The sequence below is a fragment of the Opisthocomus hoazin genome, chromosome 8 (assembly GCF_030867145.1).
Source record: "Opisthocomus hoazin isolate bOpiHoa1 chromosome 8, bOpiHoa1.hap1, whole genome shotgun sequence".
Taxonomy (NCBI): domain Eukaryota; kingdom Metazoa; phylum Chordata; class Aves; order Opisthocomiformes; family Opisthocomidae; genus Opisthocomus; species Opisthocomus hoazin.
This window is the reverse complement of record NC_134421.1, coordinates 3,761,463-3,787,306: the sequence shown is the minus strand read 5'-3', so window position 1 is coordinate 3,787,306 and position 25,844 is coordinate 3,761,463. Positions and strand designations below refer to the sequence as shown.

Sequence of the window (25,844 nt, the reverse complement as noted above, 5' to 3'; positions counted from 1 at the left end):
CATCTTTAAAACCTATAGGTTTTTCAAATACACTGGATTTTGTCACTGGTTTTAATGAGCCGAGCTCTAACTATTTAACATTTCAAATGACTTAACATAGCCAGACTTCTCAAAAAAAGAGGAGTTTTTAATTTTCTATATTCCCCTTTCAAAAGTAAGGAGCATATTTTTCAACGCTGACAGCTCTTACATGTAAGGCATTTCTGCTGTTGCATTAGCTGTCTTGGTTTTGCATGACAAATTAGAAATGTGAGTTTGCTCTGGAATGTCAAGTTGGTTGGTTTTTTCATAGGCTGAAATATTTGGTAAAGTACTTCAGAGTGAGGAATATGAGGAAGTAGAGGACAAAACAGTTATGGCCATGGGCATCTTGCACACAATTGACACTATCCTGACAGTTGTGGAAGATCACAAGGAGGTGAGATTTTCTTTAATGTGTCTTTTCTACTGCTGTCCCCTCATGCCTTGCATTCATGGCAACAAGCACTTCTGTTAGGTTGTATCGCTTGAGTTCAGATGAATGTGCAGGATGGTGAGTTAGTACCGAGTGATCTCTGGCAAATTTGAATTTAAAGCCCAGTTTACTTTCGTGATTTCTTAATTGTTTAGCTCTCAACTTCCAGGTGAATTTATATCCTGAGGGTAAAATCCTTAGCCCTTCTTCTGGTAAACACTTCATTGGATAGTTGTAGTATGGACTGTTAGAATTTAGGGAGAAGTATTTTGCATAAGGCTAATTTTTTACAATGGTGACTCATATTTTGGTGTTTACCCAGCAATTTCCTAGGAATTGGTATCCCAGTTGTGGTGCAAGGCAAGTCTACATTTCACATATTCACAGGAGAAAGACATTCTTTCTGCTTATACCACCTGGGCTGGCTGGGGTAGAAAGGAGTTCAGTGGCTGACCAGAGAGGCGAGGTCAGTTGGTAACTTAAGCTCAGTTGGCAGAAAAGTGCTTTGTCCTAGATTGTTTCGCTTCCTTGAGTTGCAGCGTGAAAGTTGCATTGCAGGTGAAGCAATAAAGCTTATAATTCTGAAAATACATTGATTAAAATACTAATTATTTCTTGGTAGACCATTGCATTGCTTTGGATTTCAAAACATCTTTCATTCCTTTATAAGAACACCTTGCATCTTTTGAAAGGTAAAATGAAAACTGGAGGCTAAGCTGAGCATCAGGAGTGACAGTCTGAAGCGGATCTTCGGGTTTTAGCCTTGGAAAACCTGTGGGGTGGGGGTGTTTCTCATAGAAACTTAGCAGCTTGTTTTTCTGTTGTGTGAAGCGCAAACTATAATATAATGCAGAATGCTCTTCATCTCAGGATCTTAAATAATTTTAGAAGTGATATAATTCATACAGAAATGATATATGAGGCTGAAAACCCCTTAGAAATTCCTTTACCTTTCACCATTAAGTATGGAGAGAGTTTAGGGGATGATCACTTCCGAGTCAAGTGTCTGCAGGTAGGTGGGTGAACCTGTGGTCACATACTAGATCTCTTTGCTAGAACAAACCCCGAGAGCCTGACATCCTCCAACATCATATCTGTCGTGAATGACCTGTATTAATAACATGAAATGCCTGTATTTGCTGGTTTTAATTAGACTTATAAGGTGGCCATATGGTTCTCCTTGTAATTTAGCTTAATTCGTAAGCGTAGTCTCTCTGTCCAACATGGCAAATCTGAATCCTGACTTCAACACAGTCGTATGCTCCCAGTTGCTGCATGTGCTCCTCTTGCTGAGCCTGCTTTGAGAAGCTCTCCACAGACCTTAGGCAAAAGCATCTCCTCCTTTCTTCTTTTTAACCCATTCTACCTCAAAGATTTTGGACGTAGGCTGTATCACTAGCACGTGTGAGTACAGTGTTACTTGATATCCAGACAGAACAGTAGGTACAGTTTTTGATAGGATGTGTAGAATAACCATGAAATTTTTTTTTTTCAAATAAAGAAAAATGCCGTGACAAGTTTTAAAGCAATACTGTTTATTGAAAATTTGAGTACTTACATCAGTGAGACCTTGTTTTGTAATATTGTGATCGTTAATGCAGCTTTTAAAAAGTGATAAAAGGCTTTTTGCTTTGAAGAACTTCTCAGACTGAATTAGTGAAATACATTGATGAAATTACTGTATTTCTAAGTTTTTCAATAAACTGCTTTATATTTTTATTTCAGATAACTCAACAGCTTGAGAGTATTTGTTTGCAGATCATTGGCCTTGTTTTGCAAAAACACGTTATAGGTACGTTTTAGAGATAATCTTTAGAAAAAAATTACATGTTTTTAACGTGAAAAATTTCTTAATTATTGCAAAAAAACCTTTCTTCCTGGACAGAACTTCATCTTTTTTGTGTGTGCTTCTTGAAAGTAAAAAGATGTTAATGTTCGGTTAAGATTAGTTTCTCCTGATCTCCTCTTGTGTGTTAGTCAGGCTGGTTATGGTGTTTTGGAGGCCAGACTCAAAAGGAGAAGATGCAGTTCTGATTATAGTTCTAGCTAGCTGTGTTGAAGGACAATGTCTACAATTATATTAGTATTTTATGCTCATGGTCTGCAATTAAATTGCTGCTTTATCAGTACCCTGCACTAAAGACTACAAAGTTTTGTGCTAAGGCCTTTAAATAAAAACGAAGGTTAGGAAATAAAAATATTTTGCAGTAAGTTGTTTAGAAGCAATGTCTTTGATGTGCTGGTAATATATTTATTTGGTGTGTATTTATAATGAAGAACTACGTATGTTGTTGTAACTATAGCCAACGTAAGCCCTGTCTAACAGAGTCTCATTTTGCTATGTGTTGATTTAGTCACTAATTGCTGTCTTGTAGTTGTTATATGACTCGGAGCTTCGTTTCAGATTTTGAAGTATTTGCAAGCTAAATTTATTTTTAGTTTAAATTTGTTTCTCCTTTTCAGAGTTTTATGAAGAAATTCTCTCCTTGGCCTACAGCCTGACATGCCAGCTGATTTCCCCTCAGATGTGGCAGCTTTTGGGTGTTCTGTATGAGGTTTTCCAGCAGGATTGCTTTGAGTACTTTGCAGGTATGATCGCTTTTATTCTGTTGATGTTTCTGCTGTTCAGGAATTCGTCTCTAAAACCAACGTCACAAGGGTCGCTTCCATTTAGTGTCTTGGTTTAAAATGATCATGTATTTGAGCCCTGACTGTTTAGTGTGGGAGTAGAACAGGAGCATGTTTAAGTAGGAGAAGCATGTTAAAATCTGTCAGTGTGATCAGTTACTGTAGGAGGTCCTGAACTGAAAGAAAACTGAAAGGTACAGAGTTAATGTGAAACTACAAATAAATTAATTAAAATGTAGTGCTATTCTAGTTCTTCTTCTGAGAATGCACCCTGCATAGTGCACTTGATGAAGAATTCTGCTAGGATAGACTTTGGCAGAGTTTGGATTTCCAGTCATGTCCAAGAATCTGAGCTAATGAATCCCATTGTAGGACTGCAGCCTCACTGGTTAGCACCTGAATAGATTAGTTTGTAATTTTTTTCCTCTTTTGCTCTCCCTCTTCTGCAGATATGATGCCTCTCTTGCATAATTATGTGACCATTGACACAGATACTTTACTTTCTAACCCAAAGCATTTAGAAATCATTTATGCCATGTGTAAAAAGGTAAGGCTTCTGATTCTTACTTATCACTGGTACTTAACAGTCAGATTAGCAAAGTGACCTGAACATGCCAAGTGGTGACCAGTCATTTCAGAAAGAAATGACATTTGGTCTCGGCTCAGTTCTGAGTGTACATAGCACCTTCCCACTTTTGAAGTGACATGCATTTTAAAAAATGACATGGACAAATCTGTGTGGGAGAAAGTTGCTGTTCATCTTGAGTCTCTGCTATGAGCAGCTATTTTGATGAGTAGAGGAATTAATGAAGCCCGATTTCCTTGGGTTGTGTATCTTACAAGTGGATTCTCTAGTTGTCAGCTAGGGTGTGAAATCATTTGAAGTTCTGCCTACATTTATAATGTTTCTCTTTTATGCTGATTCTCTCACATAGAATAAAGTATGAGATCAGGCTACAGCCTTTCTCTGATTTTGGGCATTATAGAGCATCTAGCTACCTGCTTATTTGTAAGAAACTTACAGAAATTGAGGGTGTTTGAGAATTCTGCTGCTTTGTCAGGTTTGACTGCCATTGACCATAGGATTGAAACATGCTGAGAAGAAGCAGTGTCACGTGTATCTGCATATACATAGAGTGATGGCATACATCTTGTCTGTGATCACAAACTAGCCTAGAGATAGAACTTCGCTTTGCCAGGCTGTTAATCTGCCAGTGTCTATTAGAACTGAAATCACAAAACAGAAAGAGAATGCGGAAGGCATCAATGATTCTTATAAGCAAGATTTCGTTTGAAAAAGGGAGAATGATGGCATACAAAGAATACTAAGATTCATAAAGAGCTATAGCGATTTCTTCCAAATTTTTAAATGAATCTTTAGCCACTTACCCCTTTTTATGTCCTGTGGAGAAGATTTTTTATGTGTCTTAATTGCTCACAAAATATGGTATAAAGAGATATGTATATGCCACGTTGATGTTTTTTGATGTGTGCAGCTACAGGAGCACTTGCTTTCAAAGTTGTCAGTGATCGATACTGATAAACTGAATTGTCGTTCTGGTTGTTAGGTATTAACAGGAGATGCAGGAGAAGATGCGGAGTGCCATGCAGCCAAACTCCTGGAAGTAATTGTTCTTCAATGCAAAGGGCGGGGTATTGACCAGGTGATCTATATCGAACAGGTTTTCTCTTTTGCTGTTTGCCAATGACATGTGTATGATCCCTGAGAAAAGCAGTTGGCGTTAGAGAGTTTGAGGGAAATGTAAAGTGTAGGAATGGGGAGAAAAACACAGAAAGAAGTAAATGAGCTCAGGAGAGTTTGTCAGGTTGGGTTTTTTTTGGGGGGGTGGGGTGTTGTTTTGGGGTTTTTTATTTATTTTGAGATTAGAGATTAGTGGGCATGACTGGAAAATGAATGTAGACGGAATGGTAAGGATACAGTATGATGTGCAGGATTGTCTTCTTTTGCTTTCTCCTGGTAGGATTTCCCCTTTGATGCAGAACACACATTGTTAAAACTATTGTGGCTGAGAGGTTAACCATACATATCCAACTATGCAGTTGTTCCACCAAGCAGTACGAACTTGGTCCTTTTGAATATTTTGAATTGCTCAGTGTGTTTGGCAATGAAGAATTTTTAGCATGGCTGGATTGTGATTGCTAGGAAAAACATAATCACAAGTTGCCACGGTTTCTTACAACACGCTTTTAGATAGTAGTCTCTTTCCTGTTATGGGCTAAATTCTGGTCTCACATTTTACATAGTGCTCCAGCCTAAATTACTTTAACATACAATATTTGATGTTGCCACAGTGCAATCCGTGGACTTCAGTGATAAATTTTCAGTTAATATCACTGAAACCAGTATAACTTTAGTAATATAAATCTTTAGTCATTGAAGATAAAAATGTTCCCTGAAAGATATTATTTTTACAAGAAATCTGGAAGGGGTTAAAATGAATTGTATGAATTTGTATTGAAATAAGTATGTGGTGGAAGGCTTAATTGAGCTCTACAACTCTGTGAATTAAAACGGTTGCACACTGAACTGAAATTCATAAACTCATAATGCTTCCCAAATTATTACAATGCATAAACCTGCACATTGAAACATATGTAGATATTTATTTCATTGTGTAGAAATTTGTGCACACTTGCTCTTACCTGAATAAACTCACTCGTTTCAAGCTTTTGTAAGAAATTTAACATCTCTTTACATTTGTTAGGAAAAACTTATTTTCTTGCTCGTTTAGGTAATTTCATTTTTAATGTCTGTTGTTTTTGAAATTGTTGGATATCTTTATTCAAATATGATAATGTCTTTGAGTTCTTTTCTAAACCTTTCATACATGCTAGAACAAATTCTGCCAAATGACCCCAAATATTCTCCTCTGTGCTGAGAATAACTTTGGTAATTTTTAGCTCAGAGAATAGCTGCTTTGGGGAAGATTTATAAGCATGTAATCAGAGGCTTGAAATGCTTTGATACTAGGAGATGAACAGAATGCGTTCCTAGGTTATACCCTGACTTCAGTTAACTCTGGAGATCAATTCTGATAAAAGTATTTTTAACTTTTGTCTAATCTGGCGACAGGTGTCATGCTTGTTTTGGTTTTTTATTTCTTCTCCTTTACATGCCCAGTGTATTCCACTCTTTGTGGAGGCTGTTCTGGAGCGGCTAACTAGAGGAGTTAAAACAAGCGAGCTTCGTACCATGTGTCTTCAGGTTGCCATAGCTGCACTCTACTACAATCCTGACCTACTTCTGCACACCTTAGAGAACATCAGATTTCCACACAATCCTGAGCCCATCACTGCACAGTTCATAAACCAGTGGATGAACGACACAGACTGTTTTCTTGGGCAAGTAATGTGTTTTTTTTCTTTTAGAAATCCATGTTTTTTGATTTTTTTTTTTTTTTTTTTTTGTTCACTTCTGTTTGTGTCCCTAGTCATGTTGATGAAAGAGTTCTCATTCTTTGGATAGTCTAAATAACAGTAATCCACACCAGGTCTAATTGCTGTGATGCCAGCAAAGGTGACCCATGTCCACGTAACTTTTCCGGGTCTGTTGAGCTACTTGCTGAATTTTCTGTGTTGTGAGGGTACAAGGGTACAGTACATACCATATTTCAGAATTCTTTTAAGCTCCTTAATCATAAACTATCTGCCTCTCCAAGAGATGGTCCAGCATGCATTGAGGGTAATATTTAGAGCTGACCAGCAGAATTTCAGAGAGATGTTAAACTTTTTTCCTGAAACCTCTAAACTTACTTTCTGTTCTGTATTTTATAAAGTATTTTTAACTGCTCCATTTAATGTTAAAACAAAAAAAACATTATTCTGTCCGGTGAATCCCACATTCTGATTTTAAGCCTTGCAAGTTGTTCGTGATCAGCTTGCATATTTATCATTCTGCCATTGATGTGCTGACTGTTTAGCATTCTCCTGAACTTAAACTTCATTCCTGGAACATGCGTGTACGCTGCACAAGTGTGCACTTGGGCAGGAGCTCAATATTTGTAAATTAAATGAAGGTGGACAAAGCCTGTCATCACATAGCTAAGCGTGCACTTGATGCTGGGTGGATGTGAAGTCTAGTGCTTGGCAGTTAGTGCTTACCTCTCAGCTGAGATGTGGTGTCTGGCGGTGAGATTCAAATCCACCTAAGGGCAAAGCAAACAGTCAGATGTAGTTAACAGCTACCTCTCACGCTCCTGCTATGAGCTGCATTTTGTCTTTGGAGGCTGACATCTGACTGTGGGTGTACGGGTGGGCTAGAATGTGTCCTCTCTGTGCATAGTCTGTGCCGACAGACCAAGTGAAGTGTCAGGAGTCATGCCATAAATGAGCACAGGCCGAGGCAGGCAGCTCCTGACCTGGAGGTAGATGCATAAATAGATGCATACCTTATTTTAGGTTGTCATTCTTCTCCTACCTGTTTTTTATTGGTACAGTTTTTTCTTTCTAATTCTAAACAAGTCTCTAGGGGGCTTCTTATAAGATGGTTTCTCCACTCCGCAGTTGTCCAAGTAGCTTTCCTCCATGCCAATTCTTATTTGAGTTAATCTTCCCTGAACAGAATTATATGCCGTCTTGGTATAGCTGCATTATTGCCTCAGTGTCCATCTTGAATTTAGAACTGTGTGGTGCATTATAGCACTGCATTACCTTCTTCGTAACTGTAATAAAATAGTCACTCCCAATCAATCAATGGCCAACTGGTATATATGGGTTTTGCTCTCAGAATGTCCTTTGTAGTATATTTAAAACATATACAAAATGTACACAATAAAACCAGTTTTCCCCCCTCCTCTGTCCTACGTACACAGCTTAGTGGAGTGAGGGTGAAAGCGCGGTAGTTTGTAAAATTGCAATGTAGACTACGTTATTTTAGGTATGCGTATTAATTCTGTCCGTTCACTTGGTGAACGGCCTGCTTTGGTGTATACAGGCCTTGTGCAGATTCCCCATTCGAGTCTGAATTTGAAGGTATTACCATAGCAGTCCCTCCTTGGAGAAAAAAAAATAGTACTAAAATAAACTGATAAAAAGTGGGGGGAAAAAAATCTCTTATTCATTAGAACAAAACTGGATGGTTCGTATTACCACAAGCGTTCCGACTTCTTCTACCTGCTGTGTATATGAAATGTCTATGGCACATCCTGTATCTTAACATAACCGCGTGTCTGATCAGAGGGGTTACTCGAGTGGGTAACAAAGAAGGCATAAAGGACCCAATATCCTTCAGTTCTTTTGGAGTGCCAATGGCTGAAAAGTGACACCTTTAAGTCTACCTCTCCCACACTTTGAGGTAATATTAGTGCTAATTAGTAAATTATTTTTATATCTACCGATTTTAGAAAAGAGCAAGACGTTTCAGGATTTCCACGTACAGATTTTTTTTTTTATGGCTTGAGATTCAGCTCTTTGTGCTGTCATTTTTTCTACTGCACATCAAATGCTGAATGCATACAGAGACAGTAGGAAAGAACATATTCCCTACAGGTGGTAAACTTGTCATTCCTTTTTTAAAAGAAATAAAAAATGAAAGAGATTTCGAGCCTTAAACAGTTCCTTGTGGAGCATTCAGTGAGAAACTAGTCAGATCCAGAGGGGAAGAACGCTGCAGATCTGACTAGGCTCCGACCACAAGTACTCTTGTGAGCTACAGCTTAACTTTCAGTTCTTTTGTGTTGCTTTTCAAAAAGCATCAGCTGCTGCAACGACTGCTCAACTAAATTCTTCAGAACCGAGACAGAAGTTGACAAAGCCTATGAAAATGAAACACAGAGATCACGATGCTGGATTCTGCTCAGGCTCTGCACTTGAATGGTAGCAGATTAAAGTGTATCTCTTTGATCTGCTGCTTCCAGCAGTGAAATAAGTATCTGTAATATTGCTTAAATCTAAAAACCGCCCTTCTTCAGTGCTGTCTCCTCAGTATGTGGCTTCCAGGTGTAGGGCTTTTGCTATAGTACTGCTTGTCAGGCACTGTGATGTGGTGTGAGGGACTTCCTCCCTTTCCCTCAGGACGGTGCTGCTTCTAGAAGACCATTTGCTTTAGCAGGGCTAGTAAGGGTCATCATCTGAACAGCAGCCAGATATTCAGGGGCCTAACTGAACAGGGAAAGACAGAAATGCAAACCAAATGTGGCTTTCTTGAAACCATTCCTTGGGCCCACCCCTAGAGACTTCATGTCTTCATCGGAGAAGACAGCAGTGGGCACCCTGATTTGTACAGTCCTTTTTCTCACCAGCCGTCATTCACTGCTGCTTTGGTTTACAGTTAGATTGTGTTTCAGCCAGAGGCAGTTTTAGGCTTAAATTCAAATCAGTTGGAAGGCTCACAAATCCTGGAGAAACTGGAGAAGATCAAAGTAGATCCACCTCCAGGTATGAAGGACCAGGTCAATCTTACTGACATTTCTTTGTCAGACCTGCAGGAAATCTGTGATGTACGGGGAACAGTGGTTCCTCGGGATGCTTTGTCCACAAAAATCTCACACTCCTCTGTCCTTCTTCTGCTCCTGCAAAGTCTTAGTATCCATAGGTCCTGCTCTGCCAGCAGGAGGGTTGTGCGTGTCTGCATGCTCTCAGGCTGGAGCCAACGGTGTTTGCCAAAAGAATTCAGGATCTCTTGAGCAGCACTTGCAAATGCATGAGATGGAATCCATGGGAAGAATACATCTTGGGGGGGAAAAGCAGTTATGGTAAGACAAGTAACTGTTCTTCCACATTATTAAAAATATGGAAACCGTTTAAAACTAATTAGATATTTGGAATATTAAAAATGATCCGGGCAAGGAGAGCTCAGAACTCATTGTAAGACTGTGCATAAATCCAGTATGTCATGGTGGATATTACATATGTGTGAGTGTGTGCCCAGAATGCCCATGTACCACAGTATATTGTATTTATTTACTTCTAATTATTTTCTACAGTGACTTCAAACTGAAAAGACATGTGTATAAACATTTGTTGCTTACTGCTTTCCACCTTTTCCTTGACAGCTGAAATTTGGATGAGACTTCTGCGTAACTTATGCTTACTCTCATACTAAAAATTCTTCTGTGGAAACGAGGGTGAAAGGAATATCTTACTTGCTTCAAAAAAAACTCAAGTGACTTTAGTTTTTTAGAAGCTGAATAGGGGGATTTACTTGATAGGTGTTTAAATAGTTAGAAATCCTAGTTTTCTTAGAGTTGTATATAGAATTCCAGTCTTGTATAGGAAAACAGGGTTGGTTCCAACTTTGCAGCTAGAAGGAAAAGGCTAATTATTTGCAGTTTGTCCAGGAACTGGATTGATGTAGTAGAAAGCAACTTGATCCTCACATAAAGGAGCACAGCAAACCAGTAAAGGAAAGGCTTAGTGATTTCCCTTTGAAATACTTTCAGCTTGGTTTGAAATACAGAAGATTCCTAGATCTTTTTGTCCTGTAGTGGAAGGAAGTGTATTAGCAAGAAAAGGTCCTGCAGATTATGAAGACCACACGCAACTTGCTAAAAACAGCCTTGCCTAGGAGTCGTACATTGCACTACCATGTGTTGCGTGTTTAGCGCTCCGGGCTGGGTGTACCACTGAGGGAGCAAGCAGAGCCTGTGATTGCTAAGGAGGACTATTACAGAATCACAGAATCACAGAATAGTAGGGGTTGGAAGGGACCTCTGTGGGTCACCCAGTCCAACCCCCCTGCCGAAGCAGGGTCACCCAGAGCAAGCTGCACAGGACCTTGTCCAGGCGGGGCTTGAATTATCTCCAGAGAAGGAGACTCCACAGCCTCCCTGGGCAGCCTGTGCCAGGGCTCCGTCACCCTCAGAGGGAAGAAGTTCTTCCTCATGTTCAGACGGAACTTCCTGTGCCTCAGTTTGTGCCCATTGCCCCCTGTCCTGTCACTGGGCACCACTGAAAAGAGCTTGGCCCCATCCTCCTGACACCCTCCATTCAGATATTTGTAAGCATTTATTAGGTCCCCTCTCAGCCTTCTCTTCTTCAGGCTGAACAAGCCCAGTTCCCTCAACCTCTCCTCGTAGGGGAGATGTTCCAGTCCCCTCACCATCCTCGTAGCCCTCCGCTGGACTCTCTCCAGTAGCTCTTCATCTTTCTTGAACTGGGGAGCCCAGAACTGGACACAGTACTCCAGATGAGGCCTCACCAGGGCAGTGTAGAGGGGAAGGAGAACCTCCCTCGTCCTGCTGGCCACACTCCTCTTGATGCACCCCAGGATCCCATTGGCTTTCTTGGCAGCCAGGGCACACTGCTGGCTCATGGTCACCCTGTCGTCCACCAGGACACCCAGGTCCCTCTCCGCAGAGCTGCTCTCCAGCAGGTCCGTCCCAAGCCTGTACTGGTGCATGGGGTTGTTCCTCCCCAGGTGCAGGACCCTGCACTTGCCCTTGTTGAACCTCATCAGGTTCCTCTCTGCCCAGCTTTCCAGCCTATCCAGGTCACGCTGAATGGCAGCACAGCCTTCTGGTGTATCTACCACACCTCCCAGTTTGGTGTCGTCAGCGTGCAGATAGCACGAGTCTCGAAGCACAAAGCACTACGGAGAATCGTATCCAGGCTCCCCCACGCAGACGGAAGGGTGCTGAAATAATAAGCCTTTTGATAGCAAAGGAATGGTCCTGAAACCATTCTTGGCCGTAGTGAAAATATGTAAATGACAGAAGACTGTTTTGCTTGTTCAGTCCTGTGGGTACTTGGTACAGCTGGGGCGTAGCAGAATGCTGAACTTCAGGCAAGGTGGTTGCTGATCCTGCTGTTTGTCTCGGCTGGCAGGTGGGAGAAACAAGTCTCCGTCTGGCTCAGGGTCACTAAAGGTGGCTTGATGCCTCTATTTCTGCTGTCCTGCTGGACCTTCTAATAACATGCGTATTCGGAAGACGCGTTCATTCTTACAACTTCTCTGTTTAGAAGCTTGAAAGTGGATCATGACAAACATGCTGTATTTTTTGGCCATTTGGGCTGCTTCCTAATGATGATTCCCTTTTGAACAGCAATGCTCGATTCTTGCACTTTTGTTTGCTGTCTAGAAAAGATAATTTAGCATGAAGCTAATCCACTAACTACTAAAATTTTTTTACATTTTACTGTGTTGCATTTTGCAGTTGGCATTGTGTAACAGTAGCTTTTTAAAACATATTATAAAAGGTAGTGCCAAGTGTCATTAACTGCTCCGGCCTACGTACACTGAAATTTCTTTGTTATACATTTGGTCTTGAAGAAATTTCATGGCTTCCCAGTGTCAGGATGCAGGGTGGTAGTCTTGTAGACAGATTACACAGCTTTGGCTGTGTAGACAGCTGTGTAGACAGATTACCAGAGCTTTGGATGAAGGTGCTGGCAGAGAGAAGAGGTAGAGAAAGTTCTTCCCTTTTGTACTTGCAGCACAGACAACTCTCCCCAAAAATCTGTGCTTCATTCATAGGTAGCATCATCTTTAGCTTGGATTTTGGTCTTCAGAGGGTTGGCGTGAGAGCAAATGGTGGTGAGCTTGTTTTCAACATATATAAACTGATGGGAGTAAGGGGTTTAATTTTTTGGGGGGAAAACAGACCCTATACCCCTGACTCAGTTTCCTTGGTTGGTTTGTATGCCCTCTTTTGAGCCCCATTCCTTCTGAAAAAAAAAGCCTTGCAGTTAGCAGTGATGGAAGGATGCGCTTCGCGTCCTTGCGTTTTGGTACATTTTTCAACACGTGTAATGGAGCAGCCAAACCCAGCGTGACAAAGCGTGTCATTTGATATGCTACTTGACTTTGTTTTGCTTGGAAGGTCTTCTGTGATCATGATGTTACACATGGTCATATATAATTTATTGTTGTTGTCAGCTACTCTTGAGGATGGAATCGCTTCACTAAGCCCTAACAGGACTAACAACATGAGAGGTGTAATGAAGTCTCTCCAAATCCCCAGCCTTGATTAAGCATATGTAAAGTTCAGAAAGCTGTAATACATGATCACTTGTGTTACTTGAAGGATATTATAGTTCAGTAGCATGTTACGTGGGATCTTTGGTAATGAAATTGTAAGCACTTTTAAAATTGTATTTCTACAGCAATTTTTGAAGTAGTGGATCGAGCTGGATTTTCCCCCTGTAAGCTTTATGGCAGTCTGTGGCACACATGTAGCTAGTTTCTTCCCTCTCAACTTGTATCCTCTTCATTCCAAAGTAAAACTGATCCAGTAACGGGAATACCTGCTGAGAGTCTGGAGGACGGCCATTTTCTGCTAGCTCTGGAGGTTTGCTTGGTTTCTGCAGGTCTTGCTGAAACTTCTTGCTGGAGCTACGTGTCCTGCAGAAGGGTTGCACAGAAGCTGTCAGCATCAAATGGAATAGTTCAAACCAAACAAGCTGCTCTCAAGCCCTTAATAGCAAAACACCATAACGTTAGAGAAGGGTTGAATACTACTGGTGTTTCCAGTAAAGGAGAACCAAAGAGTGTCTGCAGAGGCAGGTAGAGAATTTTTCCCTGTCTTGTTTGCAAATAACTTCTATTTCTGGAAGTGAAAATCAATTCTTATTTTTAAGAGCATACGCTCTTACCTAGTTTCCTGGCTATGGTCACATAAAAATTTTTCAGCTACTAATTTCATTATTTTCTTTGAATTATCTATCGCTTGTTTGTTTTACTGGAGGTCTACTCATTTGCAAGTTCCTGGTTTGAGCGTACTGCCAGTTATTCTTGTTATGGTGGAATTATTTCCCTGCTTTCACTGGAGTTAGCAAAGTGTCTCAAGTTAGTGCTGGAAATCAGATGTATAATACAGCTGCTCTAATGGACTCTTAATAAACGTGTTAAAATACAGCTAGCCTGGTGGCACTCCATAAATGCACACTGCAAGTCAGTGCGTTCCTGCTTATCATTACTCTTCACTAATAGTCTTTTTGCTGATTTCAATTGCTGCAGCAGTACTGCTCTGGGGGCCAAGGCAAATCAATTTTCCATCCTATTTAATGATGATAATCTGTAGCAAATGCTTTATTAAAGACAAGGTAGTCTACATAATTATTAAACAGTATTTATTTAGCATTACAAAGTTTGCATTTGATAATCAGAAACAGTCGTTCCAGGAATTTGGCCATTTGGGATATGGAATTTGCTTGAAAGGTATTTAATTGTTATTGGTCAGGTACTTTCAAGTGGGCAACTTGCATTCAGAACGAAGGATATAGTGTGTTTAGGAGCTTTGAACATAGACTTTGAACATAGTCGCTTGACATGTCTTCTGCCACGTCAAGCACAAGGACTTTAATGTTCCCTACATATCCTTGCAGTGAAAATATTTTTTGTCTAACAAGCGTGTGTTGTTTCAGGCTCCATGACAGAAAGATGTGTATAATAGGACTGAGCATTCTAATGGAATTGCAGAACCGACCACCTGCAGTGGATGCTGTGGCTGCCCAGATTGTCCCTTCAATCCTCCTCCTCTTCCTGGGCTTAAAACAAGTTTGCGCCTCACGAGAACTCACAGAACATGAGGATCATGCTAAAGATGAAAAACACGTTGCAGAAGATAATGGTAAAATCTCCCCTTTTCACATTGTGGATTTTGTCTGGATTTAATTTAAAGGGGGTAAGAAATTGCAGTTCATTTCTAAGACTCATTAGTCTGCTGAAAATAGCTAGGCTTACTGGGTGCTTGAAAGAGCATCTTAGGAATTGATTTTTCCTCCCACAGTGTGATCAGAATGTTTCAGTGTGTAACAGCTAACGCTTTGTGAAAGGGTAGTATTGGTTTAAGAGTAACAATAAATCTGGCAAGTCCACTCTTCGGCATTGTGAATGTGCTCCGTCTTCTCACATAGGCAGCAGAAGTTTGGCAGGACTTCACTGGTTATATTCTTGATTCCTTGAAAGAAGCTGTTCCTAGAACCAAACTATTTGAAAGACCTGTTCTGGTGAACTTTGAAGGAATTCCTAGCAAGTCTTCTTGGGGAAGTGTGGCTGGAAAGCTGCCCGGTGGAAAAGGACCTTGGGGTGCTGGTCGACAGCCGGCTGAACATGAGCCAGCAGTGTGCCCAGGTGGCCAAGAAGGCCAAGGGCATCCTGGCTTGTACCAGGAATGGTGTGGCCAGCAGGAGTAGGGAGGTGATCGTCCCCTGTACTCAGCACTGGTGAGGCCACACCTGGAGTACTGTGTTCAGTTTTGTGCCCCTCACTACAAGAAGGACATTGAGGGGCTGGAGCGTGTCCAGAGAAGGGCAACGAGGCTGGTGAGGGGTCTGGAGAACAAGTCCTGTGAGGAGTGGCTGAGGGAACTGGGGCTGTTTGGTCTGGAGAAGAGGAGGCTGAGGGGGGACCTTATTGCTCTCTACAACTGCCTGACAGGAGGGTGTAGTGAGGCAGGTGTTGGTCTCTTCTCCCAGGTAACCAGCGATAGGACGAGAGGCAATGACCGCAAGTTGCGTCAGGGCAGGTTTAGATTAGATATTAGGAAAAATTTCTTTACTGAAAGAGTGGTCAGGCCTTGGACCAGGCTGCCCAGGGAGGTGGTGGAGTCCCCATCCCTGGAGGTGTTCAAAAAACGTGTGGATGTGGCACTTTGGGACACGGTTTAGTAGGCATGGTGGTGTTGGTTTGAGGGTTAGACTTGATGATCTTAGAGGGCTTTCCAACCTATGAGTCTATGATTCTTTGTCCAAATGGAAAGTGATTTGTAAGGTGGCGTTTGAGACAGCTGAGGTTCCTGGAGCAGACAGACCTCTTAGTGCTGTGTCTGCTGGAAGAGAAAAAACATGAAAGAATACTTTATGGAGGGAATTGTGGGGAGTGAATTTTACACAGCATTGCAGGCAGGTATGTGTGCCTGTATTTGACTTGAACAGGAGATAGATGGTTTGAGGTCTGAAAATTAGATTGGGTGTAAGCGGATTGTGTAATCCACTCAACTTCCACACGTGGTGTTCTGTAATGGAATCACAGAGTGCTGCTCAATGCCTGGGAATACAGTTTGGAAACAGCACAGGAATTTTCAAGTCTCTGTGCTGTGATTCAGTCCGTCTGCTTGTTGCAGATGTAGTCATCTTTATTCTTTCTAAACCGTTAACACAGGAACAGCTGAGGGTTTGGAACTGGAGGGGAATTTTTTAATCTTGATTATAAGTCAGAAATATTTTTCCTTAGGTAAGAAGTGTTTAGAATTGCGTGTTGGAGTTGCATTTAGTTCAGGGTGTAATAGTTGTTTCATAAGCGGAATGGAAGGTAAAGCTAAGCGAAAGATGCTATTTTACATTTTTTCAAATAAAGGAGCATTCTGAAGAATAGCAGGCAGACATTTGGTCTACATCTGGTTTTGTCTTTGTTTTGCGTCAGTTTTTGGAGTCTATGCAAGTCTCCATTTGTTCATAATTTTAAAAGCACAGTGATGGAACACTTAGTCAAAGACACGTTTCTCAAAATTTTTTGACTCATATAATTGCACAATGACTGCATAAATGAAAGAAGAAGAAAGATGGCAGTTTCACATTCCCTGGGTGTGCTTAGAGACAGTTTTAACTGATCTTGAACATAGGAAACATTTTTACAGCTTAATTTTTCCTATTCCTCTAAGATTTTGAGGGAAAGGTGTTAACAGAGGGTCTGCTTTCCAGCCAAAACCTAGATTAATTGTTCTTCATTCATAAGTCCTTGTTTCCTTGTATTTTTAAAACTTCGTTTTACGAAACACATCAATGCTTTTGCAGAAGAGATACCGAGTGATGAGGAGGAGACCAATGAAGTGAGCCAGGCGATGCAAGAGAACCATGGTGGAGGAGGAGGAGGAGGTGGAGGTGGAGAGGAAGAGGATGAAGATGATGATGATGATGATGACTGGGATGAAGACGCGTTGGAGGAGACCGCTCTTGAAGGGTTCAGCACACCTCTTGACCTTGAAAATGGTGTTGATGAATACCAGTTTTTTACACAAGCACTTTTAGGTATGTGTGTGCTAGTTGGCAGAATGACATGACACAGTGGGATGGTTTGGAGGTGTTTATGGTCATCACTGGGAGAAACCCTTTTGTTTGTTATGGGTAACAATTTAGATTATTGAAACTGCAAAATGCAATCTTGCTTTCTAATGTTAGTCCTAAGATTTTTTTGTCTTACAAGTGCTGCAAAAAACAAGTGGTAGCAAATACAGCCAGAGATTAATTCTCTTCGTGTTCTCTTTCTGAATTTCTCAATCACAGCCTAAATAAGTGGAACTTGGTCACTAGAGGGACTTGGTCACTAGAGATATTTGGCACTTTCTAGATGTTAAAATCATACTGGAGAAATTATTTTCTCCCTTTCCTGTTTGACTAATCCTCTTGCTTTTAGTTTTGGTACGAGTTTTAAATTAAAAGAGCCTCTTCATTATTGTCCATGAGTAATGGCCACATAGTTAACTTTCTGTTTCAGAAAGTTGAGGATGTAATGAAGTTCCCTAAAATGGATTGCCTCTATTACAGTGGGGATTCTGTGCTAAGAAAACTGACAGGAATACTCAACCTGTTTTGCAGTGCAAATTCTGCTTTAAGACCAACCAGAGATTCCGTGTGTTTCATTTTGGTCTTCTGAAATGAACTTACAATGTAACCTGATAATCACTTTTCATCCATTCGTGTTCTGACAGCGGTGCAGAGCCGAGATGCAGCCTGGTACCACTCATTGACAGCACCGCTGAGTGAGGATCAGAAGAAACAGCTGCAGGAAATTTATACATTAGCAGAACACCGGCGAAATGCTGCAGGTGAGTCACTGCTCTGGGGCCATTTTATCTGTTGTTTATCCCTGGATGCTGGAACTGCATCTAATCTGTAGCAACAGAGAGTAAATCTCTGTGCTAATTAACATTTCCTGAGAAGCGTGAGTGGGATATTGCACTTGTTTTATCCCTCGCCTGGAAGTGTGGGTTATTCAGAGAGCTTACTGTTGCTGCTAATTACTTGCCTTCACATTGGCATATACTGCTGTTTGAACACGGTACGAGCTAGTTTTGCACAATCTGACGTTTGGAATGAAGAGCAGATTAAGGCAAGACCTAGCTGTCACACAGGCATTTGATGAAGATTACTATAGATTATGATGTGTTTAACAGTTTTGTAACTCTTTAACCGCTAGGATTGCTTTCACGATCAGTGTAGGGTTTTAGATGTTTAGAAAGCTTGATTTGTGGGAAATAAATTCAGATTTAAGCAAAAGGCATGCAGGACTTGGCAGTGTTACATTAATGGTTGGCCTCCATGATACTAAAGGTCCTTTCCAACCTAAGTGAGTCTATGATTCTATGAATAGTCTGACATAGTGATTCTGTAGAGGATTAATTTCTCAGCTCCGTTCTAGAAGTGTGTGCATTTACACATTTAGAGAAAATCTTTTTGTCATTTATTACTGTCACTGCATTTAGGGAATGAAATTTTGACTCAAAGAAGAGTTTTTTCCGCAACTTTGCATTCTTAGCTGAGTTGTATTGTCTCTGGCAAAAGTGTTCTCTATAGACTATTTTTCATATCCTTTCTCTTCTTTGAATTCTAGAGACTAAGACAGTAGAACAACAAAGTGGCTACACGTTTGACAACAAAGGACTGATCACAGCGTTTAACTTTGGTGGAAGTACTCCTGGTGGCAACTGAAGGATCAGCTACAAAGGTCAATGGGAAGGGTCTCATCATGACATTTTCTTGAAATCATGACGACTTCTGAGTGATGGGGGGGGCGGTAATTTAATGCTGCTGAAGGTTTTCTGGAAAATAGCAGTGTGCTTCCCCCACCAGAGTGGTCTTTCTAACCCAGCTACTGTAATGTACAAATTCTTGTGGTGTTTTTAGAATTTGATGGACTGAAAGGAAACATTTGTCCTCGAGGAACGTGAACGACTGGGAGGGGCCAGGCTGCATCTGATTGAGTTGCACTTCTCAGGTTTTTGCTGTGCAGAATTGATAGATTCATATGGATAACAGTGCCTTCTGTTGTACATGGATTGCCTGAACAAATGGATTTTGGAGTGCATTGTAATTTTTTAAGTGTAAGGACATTTCTTGATACACTGTAAGCCTTGGTTCCGTGTTTTCCTGTCATCTGCTTTTTACTACTCGGTTTAATTGTTGGTTGGTTGCATACACATTGCTGGATTCAGAATATTATCTCAGCTTCCCCCTTTGGTGCAGACCAAATGTGTAGGAGATGTCTGTTGGAGTTGCGAAGCGTACACTGGTTACGTCAAAGGGTCTTAAAATTGCAGGTTTTCCCTTGATGCAGTAGTCTTAAATTAGCCATGAAATCAACTTGCTTGAGTTATGATGGCACACATGGCAGGTGGCTACCCTAAGGCTACACTGATACTACCTCCTGCCTGGACAAGTGGTGTCATTACCATCCCAGTGGTAGTAGTGAATGATGTGGTACAAAATATTTACAATACTTTATTTATCTCGATAGAAGAAAAACAGCTCCAGACTTATTTCTTCTTACTCTTACACTTCTGTGACTGAGTTTCTGGTCTGCATTCTGTTTGGCTGTTCTTGTCCCATGCTGAGATTTCATTATCTGCCAGATTTTTTCATAGATTGCAGAGACTGGTTTCTCATAAATTGAAACAGATAACAAGGTGTTTCTGAATATGTTCATTTAGTGAGAAACTGATACCAGTACTAATTTGAGTAGGTGCCCCTCCTTTAGACCTATTGGGATCGCAGAGGTGTAGCCAAGATAAGTAGGGGTGCTTTAGAATGTGAAGTTTGGATTGGAGATAAAATGTTTAGACCAGTTTTGTCTCTATGTGTTAATTTCTTTATGACATAGAAATATTTACCAAGCAATTTTAAGCACATAGTGGTAATGTATTTCTTTAGAGCGGTGCCCCAGCTGAAAACTTGAACCCTTTCCTGTACCCCATCAAAGTTTCAACGACTGTAGTGAATTACAGACGCTGGCCCTGCACTGTGCTGAAGCTTTCATTATATGTCAGAATAATTACAGTTCAGTCTGACGAAGCGCTCTACGGCTTGGCTGCTGGAAAAGGCCAGAGTGTCTCTGCCTGTTCCTTGCCCCATCCCCTGGAATCTTCTCAGCCTGGCAGCTGTGGGGCAGAAGCTTCCCCGCTGCTTTTCTTTTTCCTGCACCCTTGTGTCAGACTCTCCCTGGCGCTCTCCTCTGCTGCTGATTCTTTTTTGGTTTTTTTCCCCCTCCACACAGCATCTGCAGAGTAAAGTTGGCCTGATTTGTGTAGGTTTTTCGCTGCTGCTCACTTAGTAGCAACAGTGAAAATTTCTCACTTTTTTAGATCTGTTGTACATGTGGAAAACTGTGAGAATTCCAGAGTCTGTGTTTCCAAAAGGGATCAAGACGTTAAACTGCATTGGACAGCCTCTGTAAGCTCAAGCAGCAGAGGGACAGGACATCCTTTATTTTGAACGACAGGCCGTGAAAATCATAGGTCACTTTGGCTAATTTAGGCCTGGGAGTGTATTGACTGAGGTGGCGGGAAGTCAGTACCCCCAGTTTGGTGGGATTCCCAGAAACCGTAGAAGTTCTGAAATCCTTCACGAATTTAGGAAATGTTCTTTTGAGGTTAAGGACGTGGATGACTTCTTTCTTACCTGACAATTGAAGTTAAGTATTAGGCAGGTAAAATGTTTAAGCCCTTTACTATTTTATTAAAAAAAAAGAAGCTGTTGAGTTGGGTTTCTTTCAAAGCCTGTTTTCCTTCTCTGTGCTGGCAGGGATTTACTGGAAGAGGGATTTATTTTTCTTCTGCTGATGAGGTTGCTCACACAGTCACAAGCTAATGTTTAGGAGTTAATGTGTTCAAGGAAAAAACTGCTTTTGCATAGCATCATCTTTGTGTCACTCAGCTGAACTATGGCTGCTCCCTAGTTCTGCTTCTTGTATACTTTTCAAATCAACTGCCAAGAAAATTTCATCCAGATGTTTCTGACAAGGGTTTTAATCAGTGGTGTGGAGTTGGGAATCTTTGTTGTCTTATTTTGCAGTGGGGGTCAGAGATGTCTGAGGGGATGGCATGTAAAAAGGTTAAATGCCCTTCCCTTCCCAGGAGATTCATGAGCAAATGTTTCTACTGGCAAAAGCAAATGTTAATTATTTTATTCCTTTTTTTTGAAAAGGGATTTCATCCAAAAAGATCTATTGGGCTCTAGCCTCCACTTTAACATATGGTTCTCTTTTAACATCATAAATATCCGTTTGTACATGATCATAAATAGGTAATGGATTTTAGGGATTTCTTTCTGAACTGTGTCCAGCTTTGTCCTACATTAAAGGGAGAGTAACACAAATGTGTGTTACTGTCTCACTTTGAAGCCAAGGTAATCATGAAATATCAGGTAGCAGCTTTGACCAACCAAGTGTGATATATTTGCCATTGGAAGTACAGAGAATCGTGAATGTATTGAAAAATAAAACAAGGGCTGGTAACTGATAACCTGTGTTGCCCCACGCCCACGTTCCCAAAGTGTCAAGGTGACTCGCATGGGCACCATGGGAGCTTTAAATAGGAATTTAGCATTGTGTAGGTTAGAATCCTAGCAAATGTTAACTTACATGATAAGCTGCTTTTTCAGATAAAAATAACTGATCTTGAGTATTGACTTGCTTATGCTGTTTTGTCACTCTTAAAAGGAAAACAAGAATCACCACATGTTTTGGCTGCTATTTTGTGCTCGCTCGCTTTCAAAGTTGAGGTACTTGGTTTGCTTTCATAACGAAGCAAAATCTTTAATCAAAATGGCCAGCTTCAGAGAGAGTGCAGAATATCAAGCTAAAGAAAAAGCTAAAAAACCCCCAAAGCCCAAAACCCCACATGCGCACGGTTTGATTGAAATAAATGCGCTTTGGGAGTGTAAGTCAAAACGTGTAAAAAAATGTTACACAAAATGATACTGTGAGATGCTTTGCTTCAGCGGGAAAAGCTGCCTGCGGTGTGTCAGGGAAACGTGAAATGAACTGCTTGAGGGCATGCCCTGGCCAATGAAGTCCAGGCAGTTCCTGGCTCTGGATTCCATCGTACGTGGTAGAGGAGAGAAGGCAGGGCAGTAAAGAATTTTTTTTTTTTTTTTTTTTTTTTCAACTATAAAGCAAGAGTCTTTCTTGAGACGCTTGTGAGCCAAAGGAATTGTAGAGAACATGAATGATTAACTGTCTTTTGTTTCCAGAATACTTTTCAGCCTTTTTTCTCCTGTCCTTTCTTTCCCTTTGCCAACCACTATGTTATCAGCTATTTCAGGGGATGTTTAAAATATCTGGAAAGGTAAAGCTTAAACAATTTTTTTTAAATCCTGTGGTTCTTGAAGCAATGCAATATATCCATTGCATTTGTATCTATAAAACTAAGGCTCTGGTTTGACATATGCAGATGATACAGAACTACAAAACGGATGCAGTACAGTAGGGTTGGATGTTCCCAGTGTGTTAAAGGAAGAGAGACGCTGTTCCAGAAACTAGAAAGTCTTAGCGTAAAGCGGTATCGTAAAGGGGATGTATGAATAGGCCAAGCTGCTTGCTTTTGTTGCCTCTTTCACTGGTGTTACTTTTGAAAAAACAAACAAGCCAACCCAGTGTAAAATGAAAAAGAACTAAAGCAGTGCTTGTGCACTAGAAACTTCCCTGGCCTGTGGATCATAATATTCACTGCAAATGCAGTCAGATATTTTTAAAATAGAATATGCAACATCTGTATGGGTGTCGGTACCCTGAATCTGGCAGCATTAATGAGAGGTAAAGACTTAATGTGATTTTTCTCTGGCAGGAACAGATGCATCCTTTTAAAAAGTCTAGGAACCTCTTGTCCTGGCTGATGTGCCATCACCAACAGGAGTCGCTTAGTGGGATTACAGCCTTTCCTTAAGATTGTCAGCACACCTCCTGCCAAAGGGCTGCCTGAAGTGCTCTGTAGCTGGGGAGCCAACTGACCAACCACTCCCCAGCTAACGATCTTTGGGGAAGACCAGTTCAAAGAGAATCTGCAGGCATACGTAACTGTGATGATGTAGGAATCGGGAAAGCATCCAGTTAAGTTGAGGTGATGCGTTTGATAAGGTCTCAGATCTGCGGAGTTCCAGATTTTGCCTGGATCTTCCAGAGGAGCATCCAAGAACTTTGTCCCGTGCCTTTCTCCAGGAAGATAATGTGCTTGACTTCTTGGGCAGCCCGAGGTTTGGTGCATGGCTTTGAACTCGGGATCAGAAAGCAATTTTGATTACAAGCTGGTAGTTGCCCTAGACATCTGTATAGGTGATTTTAAGTGCTTGGCTATGTGCGTGTTGGGGTGGGAGTTGAACTTTCAGATGCATTGATTTCTCCAAGGTGAATGCAACAGTGTCAGCTCCAGGATTCGCCTGAGGTGAACGGACAGTGTTGGTCAGGGGCTGCCTGCTGGACCATCCACCGTGACGTTAGATGAAGTGAAATGCAAAAAGTGTAAGATGACTTGGTAGTCGAAGCTCTTGAGCAACAAAAAGGAGTGTTTTCTTGAAGTGAGATTTTAATATCATGTTCAGGTATGTTTTAATTTTCAGCTTTCTTACCCTGACACAAAATACAAAATTACTACCTGACGTGAAGGCCTATTGATTTTTCACAGGACTGCTTACCATTGAAGGTGTTTATCCAAGAATTGTTCCTTGTTTTTAGATATTTTCAACACGCTTGGTAGTAAAGTTGCACATACCCCTCTTTCACTGCTTTCTACGCACAGAGATCTTGGAAATGAACTTAACAAAAGGAAGAAGAACAGTGCTTTGAAAAGCAAAGACTATGCATAAGCAGGTCATTTTTAGAAAACAGAAGAACTATGGCCTCTGAAGAAAAGATGAAACAATAAATATTTATGCAAAAGTGCATGAGGTAAAAAAATGAATGTAAGACACTATAAGCAAGGCTCTGTTCTTTGATCACAGCTGTCGTGTTTTTTTCATTGCCAAACAATGTGAGAAAATTGCTTTTGATTGCGTGTGGTGTGGGTAGTACGCTTGATGTAAATCACCTGAAATGGTTTTTTTGGGCTCAGAAAGAGACCAAAGAGGCTGTGCAGATTTCTTTTGATATTAAAAGCAAAGTTATGAGCCTGTGCCTGCAGTGACTCGAGCAAAACTACTCCGTGCTACATTAGCAGATTGAATTGCAGGATCATCACCTTTGTAAGAAGCTTAAAATACTAAACCGTGGGTTGGCTTTCAGGGCATGAATTGACAAATGCAAAACATGCATTGATGACAAGAGGAACCGCTTCCTAGCTTAAAGAATTTTGTACAGTGTTCTCTTAAGCTGTGCTAAATTTGCTTTAAAAATAGTAATAAATCTTATTGCTTAGGTCGAATGTTACATCTGTTGTGCATTTATAAGGGAGGAATAACATTTCTTAAAAAAATGTAACATGCCACCTACCGAGGAGCCCAGTGTCCTTTTATAGCCTCTCTTCATCCAGCCATAGAACCTATTTGCAAGAACACCCCAGAATTAATTTTAAACAAATGTGTGCGTTATCCAGAGTTAATATGTGCATTTGTGTAGCAGTGTGTGTTGGTTCATCTCAGGCTTTCGAACTGTTCACACCCGTGCTTTGCCTGCGAATGAGCCTAACTGTCGTTTGAAGTAGGTAAGATCGTTATGGGTCATCCAAATACAATGCTCAAAGTACCGAAAGAGTGAAGATAGTCATCTTGCAGTCCTGAGAGGGGATTGCTCTAGAGCTTGGGCCATTCCTCTGTGCATGGAATTCGGAAAGAAGATAGTTTTACCAAGCCTCTGCAGGACAAGAGCTTAATCCTGCTGGAACTGCAAGCCTGGTGTTTGTATCAGTGGAGTATTTCCCTGATGGTGAGTTGCTGAAGTAGCCCGGCTGCTAAATCGCGCTGTTTGATGATGCTTGCCCTGTTCTGTACAGGCCGCTTCTGTGAATCCTCCGCCGTGTCGCCAAGAGCAGTGGTTGGCGGCCCATTTTTGTAGCTGTGGAGGCTGAGTTAGCATAGTTTGCCTAAAGCAGGAGCAGTGTGTTGCAGCTGGCATGAGAAATTAAAATTCTGGCTCTGTCGAAGTGCCTGGGAGTTTTGCCATTGTCTCTAATGGAGCCAGGTTTTCACCCAAGAGGTTTGCTTGGTCCTAATGTTTGGATCACTGCTAATACCTTGCAGAGAAGCTCTGCCAGAACATACTTAATTTATGAAATTGCTTAGTAACAGTGAGTTCCTCTATTGAGCTGCAGTTTTAATCTGCCTACCAGTGACATTTAATTGTATCTTCTGTGGATTGCTTGGTATGACAACCTCTCCTGTAGAAAAATGGTTCTCAGCTAAGTGGTGAATGACATCCCGATTGCTGGTTCCTCTCGAGGCTTTGAAAGGAACCTGATGACGTAGGAGCAGAACTCCAGGTGACTGGCAGTATCATCTGTGCCATGTACCAGGGTATGGGGAAGCATATGGCCTCTCTGCAGGTACTAACAAACATGCTGGATCGGTTTTGAAGTTGTAGATTGGAATTGCCACTTTCAACAGGCTCTAAAGAGTGTATTTTTTACACAAGTGAATATATGGCTCCTATGCCTCCTTCTGCCCTCTGCCCCTTGATCTTCTTCTAGCTAGAATCACATTTTTGAGCCGAATTCTAACTCCAGATCTCTTACAATGGTGATTTCTTCCGACTGATTCCCAGCAAGGGTGAAAGATGATCAGTGCTCGCTTTCTTATCATGTCAGGTATGTTAAATGAATAATTGAAATAATTTAATTACATGTTTGATAAAATCACTGGAACTTCAAACAATCCCATGCAGTTT

At 41.1% G+C, this 25,844-nt stretch overlaps 1 protein-coding gene across 1 annotated transcript in view; it reads left to right on the top strand.

The window, feature by feature from the left end:
- IPO8 (importin 8) overlaps positions 1–24,387 on the top strand; it is a 52,511-nt gene extending 28,124 nt beyond the window's left edge. The window contains exons 16-25 of the mRNA XM_075427901.1: positions 293–418; positions 2,180–2,246; positions 2,918–3,043; positions 3,532–3,629; positions 4,651–4,746; positions 6,225–6,445; positions 14,405–14,610; positions 16,775–17,008; positions 17,689–17,805; positions 18,591–24,387. Coding sequence (XP_075284016.1) covers positions 293–418; positions 2,180–2,246; positions 2,918–3,043; positions 3,532–3,629; positions 4,651–4,746; positions 6,225–6,445; positions 14,405–14,610; positions 16,775–17,008; positions 17,689–17,805; positions 18,591–18,688 — 1,389 coding nt within the window. The 3' untranslated portion in view covers positions 18,689–24,387. The remainder of the gene's footprint in view (positions 1–292; positions 419–2,179; positions 2,247–2,917; positions 3,044–3,531; positions 3,630–4,650; positions 4,747–6,224; positions 6,446–14,404; positions 14,611–16,774; positions 17,009–17,688; positions 17,806–18,590) is intronic.
- The last annotated feature ends 1,457 nt before the right edge of the window (positions 24,388–25,844 follow it).